Here is a 15,995-nt window from a genome sequence, read left to right as displayed (position 1 = left end):
GGTCCCAATATTGATCCCTGCGGCACACCCATAGTAAGAGGTGCTCCAGAAGACTCAGTTCCGTTAATACAAACTTTTTGTTTTCTGCCTGTGAGATACGAGTTCAGCAGATCAAGTGACTTATTCGAAACACCATAATGTCGCAATTTGTTTAGTAAGGTTTGGTGGTCTACACAATCAAACGCTTTTGAAAGATCACAGAAAATACCAACAGCGTCCTTTTTACTCTCCCAAGCATCAAAGACGTGTTTCAATAGTGCTACCCCAGCGTCAGTAGTACTTCTACCTTTCGTAAAACCAAATTGCTTATTGTGTAATAATTTGTTAAAAATGAAGTGAGATAGAAGTTGGTGGAAAATAATTTTCTCGAAAATTTTGCTAAGTACTGGTAGAATAGAAATCGGTCGAAAATTAGAGGGGTCACATTTGTCACCAGCCTTGAACAATGGAATTATTTTACTTAACTTCATTAAGCTAGGAAAGCAACCTTGATCAATACATGTATTAAAAATGAATGCAAGGTGAGGAGCTATGGTGTCAATAATTGTTCCAATTATACTGACGGAGATTCCCCAAAGGTCCTCAGTTTTTTTCATATTTAATTCTCTAAAGGTTTTAATTATTGTATTACAATCTATATGCCTGAACTGGAGCAGACACTGGCACTCGGTGACATTAGATTTTAAAAGAGACTCTGCAAGAACTGGTGATGAATTCAGTTCTTTAGTTGTTTCAGACGCAATATTGGAGAAGAATGTCTCAAATGTGGTTGCAACTTCTGTATCGGAATTTATAATTTCGTTTCCGATTTTCAGTGAAAAAGTGTTATCCTTCGATTTATTTTTACATGTTTGTTTATTTATTATGTTCCACGTAGCCTTAGCTTTATTATTAGAATTTAAAATCATGTTTCGAAGATGATTTGATTTAGCAGCCAAATTCTATCTTATTATTATGATATTCATTAAAACTTTCGACCTCTTTAAGTGACCGTAACGTTCCTTGCCGATTTTGCCCTAACCTAAGTCAGGTTCCCTTCCTCCAACAACTCCCTATGCCGTGGTTCGAGCCCCACTCAGGGCACCCTTACACTCATTTTTTATATTTTGAGCAAGAGCCCTCAGCATTCACCATTCTTGAAAATATTGGGTGCCAGAGCCGAAAAAAATTTGTATGTCCTTCGCTAGGTGAAGTAGCGAAAACCGCCTACGGCAACAATTATTTTTGTAATTTTTCTGTATGGATGGGAAAGTTGTACATACCAAAATAGTTTTTGCTGTAACATAATGGGCGCCCACAAATCATGCCTTTAAGCTAAAAAGAGCAAACCTATGTAACATTTGTGTCTGTCATACTTATGTTAAACAAAGTTAGTTTGCGTTAGTACCAGCTTAGTTACTGTCCTTTTTGCTTGTGTGTTAGTATGGTTTTTTTTATCACGACTTTGGGATAGAGAGAGAGATTTTATTAATCTGTTAAAATACTGATGTTTTTCTCATTAATGTAAGATTATCCTGGGATAAGTTATTTTATCTAAAAGGAAGATGGCCGAGTATAAAAAATACTGTCTTACAGGACATAAAATAATTTATAAAATAATAAATTTGCACTAGAAGAAGATTGCATGTCTAGGATAATGACTAGATCCATTACAACACGTGACTACAACAACCGTTTCAGATCATAAACAACGTAAACACGTCAATTAATCTATTTAGTTCTCTACAAGTTAATACCATACCTACGTCTAATTGGTGTCAGTCCTTGATCCTGGCAATGACATACTTACGCATTTAGCCTTGCTTATCTTAATGGATTTTAACTGGATATTAATACTGGTTAAGTAACTAGAAATACCAAAAAAAAAATGTCAGGCGTCTAAGACGACATCGACACTGAATTAAATAAACTGACTGACTGACTGACAATGATCTATCAACGCACAGCCTAAACCACTGGACGGTATGCTACCCCTAAGGGGGTAAAACGGGATCCACGCGTACGAAGTCGCGGGCGGCCGCTAGTGTAGCATATAAATCTTAATATTTCAGTGTTACCTATCCGCGTATGGCGTTAAAACCTGTTTAAATTAAATAAAATTATGCAACACGAAAGTTGATAATTAATAATTGCATCTTAAATTTTTGTAAGAAGAACCCTACTAAAAACATTTTCATGTCAAATGTTGCCAAGACGAGATCTTAAGGTCCGCCGTGATAAAATTATCAGATCTCATATAGAGCCAAGCTTCTAACTCTACTCTCCCTAATTTTAAAAACTCTACACCACAATCAAATCAAATCAAATGCAAATAGCATTACATGTGTGGTCAATCAAAAATGTGGCATGTACGTTTCTCTATCGTAACATGGGTGTAAGGTGAAAAATGTAATCACCGTTCGTTACTTGTGTCGCTTGGCTCGTGGCAGAGGCACTACAGTGCCCCCAGATTATTATTTTCAATTACAAATGCTTAGTGCCAGAAAAAGACGTAGTGTGCATGGGCCCTAAGCAATTCTATTACCTTACATCTTTATCCAAGAATTACAGAATATCGTTTCTATTAAGAATAGCACGAAAAGATATCAAAATAAGGTCTTTTATCCAAAACCTTTTTGCCTTAGTATTTTTATCTATTTATTGCCACAATCCAGGCTAGGCTCAATACACTCGTAACATAAACTGGGCGTATGTTATTATACTTATATAATATATAATCATGACCCGGGCCTTCCTCAAAGTGAATGGGGGTATTTGTATTATTCAGTAATTTCAGATACCCGGAAAATTCTAAGAAAAGCGGCGTGTAGCGGGAACTTACAGTCAGTAAAGGAATATTATAATTCTACCTACATATAAATCGATACTTAAGTAGTACATTTTGTTTGAAATTGCAAACATTGTGAAATTAGGTACGGTGTTAAGTAACACGGCTTAAAACCATCCAAGCCGAACTGAAAATGTTGCCCCCACAGGGACTCAAATGCAGGACCTCTGAGACTGAAACAGGCGATCTTACCATTAGATGACTGTTTAAGTTTATGTTGACGTTAATAAATAATATTATATCAAGTATTTACTTATACATTTTACAACGTTTTCGTTGCATTAGGTTGAGATTACAAAGACAACCTCTCTCTATTCACTAATTAATTCAATATTTCAAAAGAGTATTATTAAATTCTATTAGCTGTTGTGATTTTAAGGCTGGGTTGCACCATCTTACTTTAACTTTAACAAACGTCAAACAACTGTCAAACTCCACACAATAAGCACCGGTTATCGTTATAGTTACCGTTAAAGTTAGGTGGTGCAACTCAGCCTAAGAGCTTAATTTATTTTAAGAGCTTTTACAGATACCTACGTACAAAAGCTTTCTTAGCATAATAGTATATTTCGAAATAAGATATAGTGAGCTCAGCCTAAGTCATAATGCCAAATTGTTTACATTATACAACCACCAAATCCTATTTTTGTATTATGTTTATCTATACTTAGATTGAGTAGGGGTCTAAGCCTAAGCTGTCTACTGAAATCATAATATAGATAACTAGCTTTTGCCCGCGGTTTCTTTTCAAACTAAGTTTCACTCGCGTGAAAGTTAGTTTGTCACAGATCGTCATAAATTATAGCCTATGTTATTTTGGGATATAAAAAATAATACTGTAAAGTTTCATCAAAATCCGTTCAGTAGTTTTTGCGTGAATGAGTAACAAACATTCAGACATCCAGACATCCAAACTTTGGCATTTATAGTGTCTTTTTTATCCTACAACGACTAATGAGTAATGACTAATCAGACATACGACGTTTAAGACCAAGTATTAAAGTAATAAGTACCTAGGTTCATTTTAAAATTGTCTTAATTAGGTAGCATTCCAGAAAATATAAGGCTCTAATGAGTAGGTAATATTATCAGAAATTTTGCTTAAAAAGATTATGATATAATCAGATTGGCATTAATAAGGATTTCTAATGAAAATTTCCGAAAATATATTAGCTTGAACCTCATGTTTAATAGACTCGACGAAACTTTTTCCTGATACCAGGAAAAATTTCAAAGAAAAACCTAGAAAGAAAATGGGAATACGAAAAAACGCCCACTGAAACCCCAAGAATTACCAAACCCTGATATTACGTGTGAAGTAAGCGATCTACTAAACAGACTACTCCTAACCACGCCACAATTATCCTCTTGCAAAATAAGTTTCTCTGATTATAATAGACTAGCTTTTCCAGCGGTTGCGCTTGCGTGAATTTTTGTTATAGTCTGGTCTGTGAGCACGTAGAATTTTGTCCTATGACCCCAAGCTACCCATCCTTATCGCTAGCGCGTAATTAGTATGTATAAAATTCTACGTGCTCACAGACCAGGCTTTAGTAAAATAATATTTTTGTAACTGTTACACTGTTAATATATATGTTGATGATCATCAAGATAACTTCTCTGAGAACGTTTGAAACTCCCAACATAATTTCCAGTTTATTATAAGTACAAACATTTGCCCCTGGCGGAATTTGAACTAACAACCACAGCTGGCTCGTAGATACATCAACTAGCAAACCAGACGGCCGTCTAATATACAAGACCTATAATACTTACTTTCAGTACTGAACCTTGATAAGTTCCTAAATTGTACCTTCACAATTCTGTACGAAATCGTATAAAATAATAAACTTGTTTAGATAAGGAAATTAAATTTGTAACTAGGGCCCTTGTCTAGCTTCCAATTACGTGAATTATTTTTTAGAACGCGCGCAAAAATATATCGTAAGGGAAAAATATATTGTAGCTAGGTACAGACTGAAAATAGCCTTTTTCAGGTGAAATACACTCATGAAAAATGTGTAGGTAGGGTATCAGACATATTTTAATGAATACACAAAAATAGATTATTCTTTTTGGAGTGATATACAGGGTGTTTGGTAGGTTAGACAAACTTCGTAGGTTTAAGTAGCTCAGTTAGGGTCAAATGGGCGAATTTGAATTCTCAAAATGATTTTACCTATACCTACGAGGTTTGTCTAACCTTCTACCAAACACAATTTATTTTATTTGCAGTAACATGTACAATCAACCTGGCTACATTATTATTATTTTTACATTACATTACATTATACTGAATACTTCTTCTAATAATCTCTTCTCTATCTCATTTTACTTAGATATACAAACAGGTCGTTTCGTCTGTCTGTAAGATATTTAAACTATACAACGGATTTTAATGCGGTTTTCATCAATAGATAAAGTGACTCAATAGGAAGGCGTAGATATATTACATTGCACCCGTGTAAATTCGGGGAGGTAGGTATTTAGATAGTTTATAAACTGACGGCTAACTCAGTTTTAGTTAATTCGGCAGCAGCCAGACACATAGCATAATTAATAACATCGATTAACGTGGCTGTTATCAATTATTAACACATGCGAACTTAATTATGAGTAACGTTACGCCATGTGTCGCTAACTTACAACGGATCACATATAAATCTAACTATACATACTTATACAAGATATAGGTAATAGATATAGGTAATATAACACGGAATATTAAAACACAAATGAAACAGGTTGTGAAATTATACAATCAGACGCTAATAATGAAATGCAAAGATGGTTTATTATTACGTACTTAATCGCTTAACTTTGATCTTTATGTAAGTTGCTTATTTCTATACGCACTAAACAGTACTAAAATACCAGTGAAAAATTCTTTTTTCACATGTATTTTAGTACGATTTACGGTTTATTTATTTTCATGTAGTAAACATTTTTTTAAATCGCATTTTCGAAATTCTTAGTAAATAGATATTATTATGTAACGCGTTATTGGAAGCAGGTATACTCGTACGAGTGCAGCAGACACTTTCTGTCATACATACCCTTCCATTTCTTGCGTTAACACTTCGCTGAATTTTGAAAATTATAAATAAATTGAAACAAACGCTGGCCGTAACAGTGTATTACACTTGAAAATTTCGACGGGTTCATCCAGTGTCTAAGTAGCTCAGTTGGAAGAGCAGTCGCCCGGCAAGCGGAAGGTCGTGGGTTCAATTCCCGCCTTAGGCAGTTCGATTTTTTCAAGTTATTTAAAATTTTAAAATATAGTCTGAGATGCGACTCTAACGCTAAAAAATTAAATAACTTCGTTGAATTGATATCACTTAGGTTCCTATCTCCTGCGCTCATGTTTTTGTCTCTTTCTCACTTATCCATTTTGTCATAGATCGAAGAGATTCTGCAGACTCTCGGACTATGGGAGCACAGGGACACCAGGTCGGAACGTCTCTCCGGCGGCCAGTACAAGCGGCTCTCCGTCGCCCTAGAGCTCGTTAACAACCCACCCATTATATTCCTGGACGAGCCTACAACGTGAGTACAAAAAGAATTATATTCCTTAGAAGTTTAAGTTACAGACTGAGGAGGTATATGTATTTGTCTCGATAAAGCTCAAGCAGATTTATAAACTCGGAGACGGATCAACATCATCGCCTTTCGCGCGCTGTCATTTTACGTACGGTGCGGATAAGGCCCAGAACAGACGGTGAAACGCAACTGCAACGAAACTGCAACTTTCTGATGATTCTGATGAATGAAACTGAAACTGAAAGTTTCAAACTGGTCGCGTCATGTGTGGTCTCTCAACGGACGCTATGGCAGAAACTTAGATGCAACTCAAAAGTAACTAGCAGTTGCAGTTTCGTTTCACCGTCTGTTCTGGGCCTAAGTGTGCGTTGCACTATGGAGTTTCATACAAAGAATACTGACCGCCTCAAGTTGATATGGTTACGAACCCTTTCCGCGTTGATTAGTGTGCTACGTTTTTAACTCGGGGGTTAGGTACTCGGAAAAACATTATCTGAAATTCCGAATGTCGCCATCCCTCTCACGCAAAGCGAGATGCTAGCATGAGCAATAGTGACAGATAGACCCAGATATAGCGTTTTAGAGTAGCCCTAATGCACTGCCCTCATCCAGACGCTTTTCGCGACCTTCACCAGATTATCGGTCCATCGAGTCTAACGACCGTATTCAGACATTACTATGAGGTCTCACAGTGCGCGTGCTCGCACAGGATGACACACGAACCAATCACAGAGCTCAATTCAACGCTGTGCGTTCGATTTGCTGCTTCACTTCAGCAAGCGTCGTTTTTCAATAAGGGTATAAGTTCGCTACTCGATTACTGTTTTTTTCCAACTGCCATATTTTGCTAATGTAATTTTGAAACACATTACTGGAGAGTCTAGCAAAAATTACAAAAGCTTAAAAGATATAGATCAATAAATAAGAGCCAATAAAATCAAATGAAACAATCGCAATTATCCGCAATTACACTAGTGGTTGAAAAAATACCTACTCCATCTTCTTCGATATTGTCTTGCCCATCCAAGGCCAGCAAGAAACAATTACAAGCCGCCGCAAAAAGTCCCAGCTTATAACTAAAAGAAAGAAAATCCGGGATTTAAGAAGAATAATCGCTGTAATTAATTTCATCCCTTCTGAGTTTGCGTTAATATAATTGCTGGATTCCCGAGGGCCTTGAGAATAATGATATTAGACATAACTTCAGTGTGTCCTGGAAACTTTTGGATGTCCAGAAAATATCCGATTAATTTTAAAGAAGTTTATTTTGCTATGTCAATCGTGAATTAATAAATAAATACAACTTACAATGAGAATCTAGATTGTTATGCAATAGAATGCGTCAGATTTTTAAAATCAAACCAAATACCTAATTTATTATTTTGAAATTAAATTGGAATTTAGTATCTAGTAGGTACTATTTTAATTAATCAGGCTTGAATCTCGATTCTATACTACTTTTTCATTTGGTTAAAGTTATGTGAAACTCCAAGCTCCTATGGGAAAGATTATTTTTCAGGGAAATCCCAGTACTTTTAATATTCATTCTGAATATTGCAAAGTAATTATTAGCTTTATTCATCTCAGTGATGTACTTCACTGAAAAAATGTGGCGTGAATGACGATAAACTGCTTTAATTTTCTTTTCATTTGCATTTAGGTATAACTTACTTTCTTTTTTGTAGCAACAGTGTTTTGTCTTTTACATCTTTTTGTGATACCTATTTGTTTTTCAAAGCTACTTACCCACTTTAGCCGAGGGCGAGGTTCTGATTTTTTTCTTAGAATTCAAATTCAAAACGTTTATTTTGCTAAAAACAGAGTAATACAGGGTGACAATTCAATGTTTTCTATATTATTTGAGATCGCAATTCTGCCATTAGTTATTTGATCACTTTTCATCTCTGAACATGTATTCTGTCTCTTCAGCTCAAAATGTTCATAACAAACAATGTGCTACAGTAATAAAACTGTCGCACAACTATCAAACACTATAAACATCACACCTCTCCCATGGGTGTTCCCGATATGGATTCACGTTCTCTAATAGCAAGTAACGATGATCCCAAATAGAGAGCACGAGTAAAAGTGCTAACTCACTGTAGATATGAGAATAGCTGAGTTTATGTCAGTTATGAATGATGTTGTATTTTCGGGTGTACCATTTGGAGTGAGAGGGCAAAGTATTTGTGGAACATTAATTCATGATTTATTTATTATCTCGGTTACAGATTAACAAAGACCTCCACATAGTTTCAAGAAGGATAGGTCCACTTTCAGATTATACACGTCCAAAATATGGCGTTTTTCAGCCTTTAGCACCCCATCGCTAGAGAACAGGTACCCCCTTATTAATAAAAGTTACACCCTAGTTTAACTCTGGCTTAAGTTGTCATTTAGTATGGAAATGTGATTTTAATCCAGAGTTCATCCTAGGTGTAACTTTTTATTAGTAAGGGGGAAAAAGCATAAGATCTTTTTTTCATAGTTATTGAAATTTCAAACAATTTTTTTTTAAGTTTTGAAAGATTTTCATCCAGCGACTGTCCGCTATCTTCTTGGCCAATGACGACGTATAGACTGAGCCTATACTGCATTTGCTGAAACGAACCTGTTTGCTACTTACACTTTTCTTCAGTGTATATGCATAATCTTCTTGACTGTAACCATATTCTGTGAAAAGCATAATTTAATAATTATTCCTAGCATTATCTGCACGTGTCAAAGTTATTAAAAAGGCTCAATTGTTCCACAAATTTTAATCCCAAAATACCTCAACAACTCCAATCCGCGTCTTTCTTAATCCGAATCACGTTCACTTCAGAGTAATCTAATCCAAACGAAGCTCTGTCAAGTTATTAACAAATTAACCATGTCAAAGCGTTTAACTTGGAACGCAGTGCTCGACGAAATGCAATTAATTAAGGTGGCGAAGCTAAAACATACGCGATCTCTGAAATCTCGAGGTCGAATTGTAATTTCTTTATCAACTTGACTTGAGGAAAGCAGTGTCCACACGATTCAAAAAAGATAGAATAGAAGAGAAAAATATTATATTCAGTATCACCATGCATGCAAAATCACAAAAATAATTTATTCAGTTTTGACTTATTTCTTAAAATAACACAACACGTTTCGGAACGTACCATTTGACGATTCGAATACGCAAACGATACGAACTCGAAAGTTTTTCGTAATAGGGGTACTGAAAAAGTATCGTAGCATCACGTAGCATTGTGTCGTAGGATGCTACGACTACGATGTCAGTATTTTATTGGAGTCTACACACTAAACCCGCCATATTTTGACATGTTGTCAAAAGTCATGAAAAGTAGGTAACTACAAGTCGTCAACTACAATTTTAAAAACTATCAACGATGAAAAGGTAGATCACTGAGTCTTTTCTGGCTTCACTTTTTGTACTCCTTCAATTAACTATAAGTTTTCGACAGGAAAAAACAAGAATCCAACAAAAATAGAGATTGTTCTAACATTTACATGTCTACGTTGCGATGGCAACCGAACTCCAAGAACAGGCAAACCTTTCAACTCGGAACGGAATCTCCAATCGGAAAGGTAAACAAAATTACATTCGTGCAAGGGTAATTGGCTTAATCACCAGGCCTGTAACGTTTTATAGGTCGTAAAGCCAGACCGTGTCTGGAAATTGAAACATGTTCGACCTTAGACCCGGATCGGAATGTAATTCTTTAGAAAACACTAGCAGGGACTTGGGAATTAGCCTCTAGAGAACATGGGGTTAATCAGCTGTTCTACAAGCATAAGGGTTTGTGTCTTTTTGTTGTGAAGAAAACTGTGTGTGTTTTCTTCACAGGGAAAAATAATGAAGTTGAAAAATGATTTTATAAACAAAAAATTGCTTCTCTGACAGTTTTGAAATCGACATTAACGAAAAACCAATGCAAACATTTTCGTCTCTCTTACTCCGTGATGAAATTCCATGAAACCGTGGAACGGTCCCGTTAATTACAATGCATGTTCATACATGCGGTGCTCTCGTCTTTGTACACATGCCTCTTGGGACGAATGAAACTATTAACAGGAGCTCTGACAGTTATACGATTGATTACTGACGTTTGGCTTGACCAAACCCTGAAAACTAGATTGAACGCTTTGGCTTCTAATAGCATTAATGGAAACTAATATTAATATAATCCACTGCTAACTAGAATGAAATGTTTCTCAAAAGCAAGAGACGCAGCAAATCTGGTAAACGCATTACGATGCAAATATATCATCTGCGTGATTTAATGCACGACCAACGCCATCTCTTGATCTCGTACGGAACTACTAACATTTACACATTTAATATTAAACTCAAGTACACATACAAGGTTGCGGGAAAAGATGATACACGTCCATAATTACAATTGTCTCCAATTTGTTTCGCAATATTCGCTGTAATTTAATTTGCGACATTTCAAAATGGCGCCCGCCGCAACCGCAGCGCATTGTTCTTCGCGGCGCCACCGCAGTTTGAATCATTCAGCACTCGTTACGACACCGCACGGCTAGAATTAGGAATGGGCATTCAGATATTAGGGCTATTTGCTTTAATATTCGCGGTTTTACATATACATATATACCTATTCATCACGATGCGGTATAGCTGCAGCAATGATTGCTAACTGACGGTCTTGAACTAACATTATGCGCATAAAGTCGTATAATACCTTTATTAGAACTGCAGGGTTTCTTCTCCTTCTCCCAACTGTTCGTGTTTTCGGGCGTAGGTGTTACTGTCACTCGTATCGGATCTCTCCTTGAGTAAAAAGGTATGAGTCTTGTAAAAGCAAGTAGTTGTAGGCTTAGGTTATTATTGGGGGGCTTGAATCGCCGGGAGAGGCTGTGGTAGAGAAGACTTTGTCCGGAAACCCACAGTTTCCTCCCACTTATGGCGAGTGACGGAGCACCGGGGTCTTTTAGTGGGTATGCCTCGTCCTTTTGACTTGATGAGCCCCACATGACCTACCCTGTCCCCGCAGGGTAGGTATGCGGTTCAACGCATTTTTTCCCCGTAAAAAAAAGGCTTAGGTTATTATAGCCCCAATGATTAGGAAAAATATACGTGTTTGTTCCAGGAAAATGTCCCATGTTGCAGATTATTTGTAATGAATACGTGTAGCTGTAGAATCTACATCCGCCATATTAGAAACTCGGGTACTTTATAGATGGCCCACAACTCTACAAATTTCCCCAAAGAGGGATGTTTGTAGTGTACTGTCAGCGACCACGTTCAATCAGTCTTGCCCGGCAACCGACCGCACGCCGTATGTTGCGACTTGTGTTGTATTGTGCTGCGTGAGATTAGTTGCAGGGAAATGAAACACTCGGTGATATGGATTGCAGTTAGTCTGCTGATGAACAACCTCTATTGAAAGAAAGAAAGATACATTTATTGCCATGGACATCACAAAAGATAAAAGAGGTAAAATAAAAAAAAAGCAAATAAGACAGAGGTGACATAAAACATACGGATTTTTCTTCAATCAGTTTGAAAAGTGCTAGTAGTTCGTTGCACAAGCAATAGATGTCGTTGCATGTACATAAATTCGCGGTGACACGTATCTTACACGTGTATAGTGCCCAATCGGCCAATGCTGAATATTGGCGTAACAAACTCAGTCACCTTTTCTACCATTGTTAAACACTATTTTGTTTAATTGAATTACTACAAATTACTACAGACTTATGTAACTACTAGTAAATAAAACGGTTTAAAAATCACTTCAAGACTAACTCGCAAAATATTTTGCACAAAGTAACTTCGTCGAACTTACGCCCATTGTGTGAAACACATTTTACTAAAGCTGAAACACAATACTATAAACTCAGTTCACTATTAGATCCAAAACAATGGAAAAATGTTCAGCGAAATCCTAAACTGTATTGGGCATTGAATTTGATCACGCGCGGACTGTTCGCGTAGTTTTATTGTCCAGGTTTATTTTGGACGCAGTGCCCACTGACTCGCTATTGGCAAACTGTTGACAAAAGAACTAAATATTTTTATAATTAAAAAAATCTCCAAAAGCTCTGTAAACTTATTTTTTTCTGTTACGTTTACGTAGCAGAACTACATACTTTCCTATAGTACCTACGTTGCATTTAATTAAAGTATGGTAAAAGGCTTCTTATACAGTGAATAAACTACTACTACTAACTGATTCAAATATTGGAAGGGCAAGTTTGATAGATTATGTTGAACATGTAAGATATCTATAGTGCCTGCAAAACCCCAGGCCCAAGATAGAAAGTTAATTTTCTGACAAATTAGCAATTTAGTCATAATACATTTTTATAGGTGCTTGATTTTTTTTATTGCTCTTGGCTGTTTCCTTTATAAATTGTTACTTTTACGATACAGTAAAAACTGATATTATGTTCCACATTAGTCTTCAACAAAAAATATAATCTAAATACTCTTCATCTAAGTAGTTGACCGCCAATAAATTTAACCTACATTAAGCTGGCGTACCCCGGGAGAAAATTAAACCGTTTTAGTGCCCGCAACGAAATTAATCAGGAGTAATTAGAAGTTCAAAGTTTAGTGTCAACATAACTGATGTGCGATTTGTGTGTGGCAGGGTCACTATTAACTATTGTAATCTATTTAGGACACAACATTCAAATTGCCCTGCCTATGTTATGTAATTTATTACGAACAATTTTCTACTAAAGCTTCTCCTATTATAGTTTTTGTCAACGAACATCTGTATTCATTACGTAAAAGGATATTAAGAAAAAATATTTTTACTCAACTACCAGGTCCCTAATTAAATTAAAAAAACTGTAAATTAAGGCTGAAATTACAGAATACATCATTTGAAATTCAATACAAGTAGCTATCAAATTTTCATTCATAAGCCAAGGTAAAGAAGACGGCATATCAAGCTAAACTTATTGTTATCTTATATAAAAGTAACTTACATATAAGTACTCTGTACATTCACAAAACAAATCCTCCAGAGCATTACAAAAAGTTATACAAAGGTAGTTTTACTTGACAGTTTAACCTAGGGCTTCAAAACGGCACAATAAAACGAAACGAGCAGTTTTCGGGATCGAATTCAATAGTCGGCTTAATCGACTATTAGTCGGCAGTCCATTATACACAGCGCTAACTTTTACACCTCGTGTTACGTTCACAATAACAAATTGGACGAACGTTCTAAATTCCGTGTTTTTTCTGTCGCGCTTTTACGAAGTGACTTACAGGCCAATCGACTGAATTTGTTTGAAGTTGTTTGCTAGTCAGTTCGACATGAAATACCAGAGCATATATCCACTTGCTATTAGGCATCATCATTTAGAAAATGGTATCACTTTTGGACGTTAGCCGCTCATATCATAATCACATCAAGTTATTAAAATTTAGTCTCCACTGCGAGGACCATCATAATAAATTATGATCAAATGCCATCATTAAACCAAAGGCAAATAGATGATTAACCTAAGCTCCTCACGTTGACCAGACGCGACGGCTTGAGAAGTCCTGAAGCTTACAGTCTAACTCATGTAAGATTATGATTGTTGAAAATACAAACAGCTCACCTAAGTAGAGGCTTTCAGGTGGATTTTGTATCACGTAGATAATGATTTATACAAAGTAATCTTTAGCAATCTGTAGTAATAATAAAAAAGAGGGATTTTATCTAACTACGTAGACTTCACAACACCTTTAATGGACACGGCTACGAGTCGTAGCTACGAGTACAAAACGATTTACACTCGCTCCTGCCACTAGCGTAATGATTACGGAGAGCATTTGATTCGATCACACTCCGTTTTCTTTTATTATCGTCCTCGACGCAGTGTACTTCAAACATGCTAGTATGTGTGGTAAACTTGATGAATAAAAGAAGTAAAAACGCAACTGAACTGCATTTGTTTCACTTAATGAAACTTTTTGTTTCGTTTCTTTTAAGCCGTTTCATGCCAGCAATGAGATATTTTAAAGTTTTTTTTTCTTAGATTAGAAGCCATAGCTTCTAGTCGTTTGTAAATAGCCATATCATATAATTTAATAAAGCCGACCTCTTGAGAGAATTTTAAGTAATTTGCACTCTTTTGTTTCAGTTTGTAATTCACGCGGATAAAGATTTCAAGTATCAAAGCTCTTATGTCCAAAATACTTTTCCCATACACTGAGCAAAGTAAAACGTTACCATGTTTCCGAATCCCCAAATAAATATGTCTGAGCTGAGCTTGTTCAACCATAAACACAAGTTATCAGCATAAATACTCAGAAAAGGTCCGCAAAAGCGGCCTCTGTATTTTGGCAGATAAGACGGCTTGGCTAACATCTCCGGACGACAAGTTTAGATTCAATCGGCCGAAATAATCTCCATTGATTTTGGCATCACTCTGAAGTTACGTGGACTCGCCCGAGGGCCCATTAAAATGGGATAACCAATATTAATCTCGGGTCGTAGTTTCACAAATTCGTGCGTCATTTGATGGAAAATGTATAGCTACGCTAGGTATACTTGTATGTTTTACATAAGTTACTTTAAACACATAGGATGTTCTGTTTGGGAACAATGTTTTACGATCTTTAAGTATAGGTAACTAGCGTTAAGTTTCAAAAATAATGGTTACATTGATTTCACCAAATTAAGATTTTATAGGTACTAATCCCCAGGAAAATGTTTCTGTCATAAAAATGTTCTCTTATTCAATACTACAAGATTTAAAATTAGTCTTGGATCTGTAAGGTTAAAAACTTGTGATGGTCAAAATATGTTTCTTCCCAAGGTAATTTCTTTGGTCATTGTATTCTTTTTTTACGAGACTAAATCCGCGTTTGACCTCAAACTTAGATACTTGATGGAAAGTAACGATGGAAATAGGTACACTGGTACAGGCCTACTAAATACACATTTTCTTGTGATTTAAAGACATCCAGGTTATACCAAATGTAACTTTTTCTATAGTACCCAGTATTGCTATACTAACAATTTTCTTTTATCATAGCATCCCTAATGGATGCCTTTCTTAGCATGTCAACTCATGTCCTAAAGGAACTTTTGCTTCAAAATCTAGCCTTTGTCCATCTCTATTTAACTTACCAAAAATCGGTCCTATACTTTAGTTTTTCAATCGTGATAACTTAACAGACTAACAGAGAAAATCATTCTCCTGTTGTAGAGACTAAATTACCTGATAATAATTAGACATTGCGAGCGCTTTCACATTTAGGTGACTTAGCAACGCGACAAACGCGCGACGCGACAAATACGCTGCCGATAATTTCATACTATGTGACAGCGGATGCAAGCATTCACATTATAAAAACGCCGCTTGCCGCGCTGCTGTCGCGCTTCTCACGTTCTAATGTGAAGCTTTTCATTATTCCAGAGGCCTAGACATCGTTTCGGTCCGCCAGTTAGTCGTGCTACTGCGTCTGCTGTCGCGACAAGGCAGGACCATCATCTGCACCGTCCACCAGCCCTCCGCCTCCCTCTTCTCGCTTTTCGACAGAATCTACGTGCTGGCAAGAGGACTGTGCTGCTATCAGGTATTGTTGCACTTCTTTATTATTATCGTTTATCAATTCGTCAACTCGTTTTGCTGCTACGTCTGCTGTCGCGGCAGCAGGACTGAG

At 36.4% G+C, this 15,995-nt stretch overlaps 1 protein-coding gene across 1 annotated transcript in view; it reads left to right on the top strand.

The window, feature by feature from the left end:
• LOC135072674 (ATP-binding cassette subfamily G member 4-like) overlaps window positions 1-15,995 on the top strand; it is a 109,732-nt gene that overhangs the window by 67,296 nt on the left and 26,441 nt on the right. The window contains exons 4-5 of the mRNA XM_063966682.1: window positions 6,228-6,373; window positions 15,749-15,908. Coding sequence (XP_063822752.1) covers window positions 6,228-6,373; window positions 15,749-15,908 — 306 coding nt within the window. The remainder of the gene's footprint in view (window positions 1-6,227; window positions 6,374-15,748; window positions 15,909-15,995) is intronic.

This window comes from Ostrinia nubilalis, chromosome 6, assembly GCF_963855985.1.
Source record: "Ostrinia nubilalis chromosome 6, ilOstNubi1.1, whole genome shotgun sequence".
Lineage (NCBI taxonomy): Eukaryota > Metazoa > Arthropoda > Insecta > Lepidoptera > Crambidae > Ostrinia > Ostrinia nubilalis.
The sequence above is the reverse complement of the archived record's forward strand: the minus strand, read 5'-3'. Positions and strand labels throughout refer to the sequence as shown.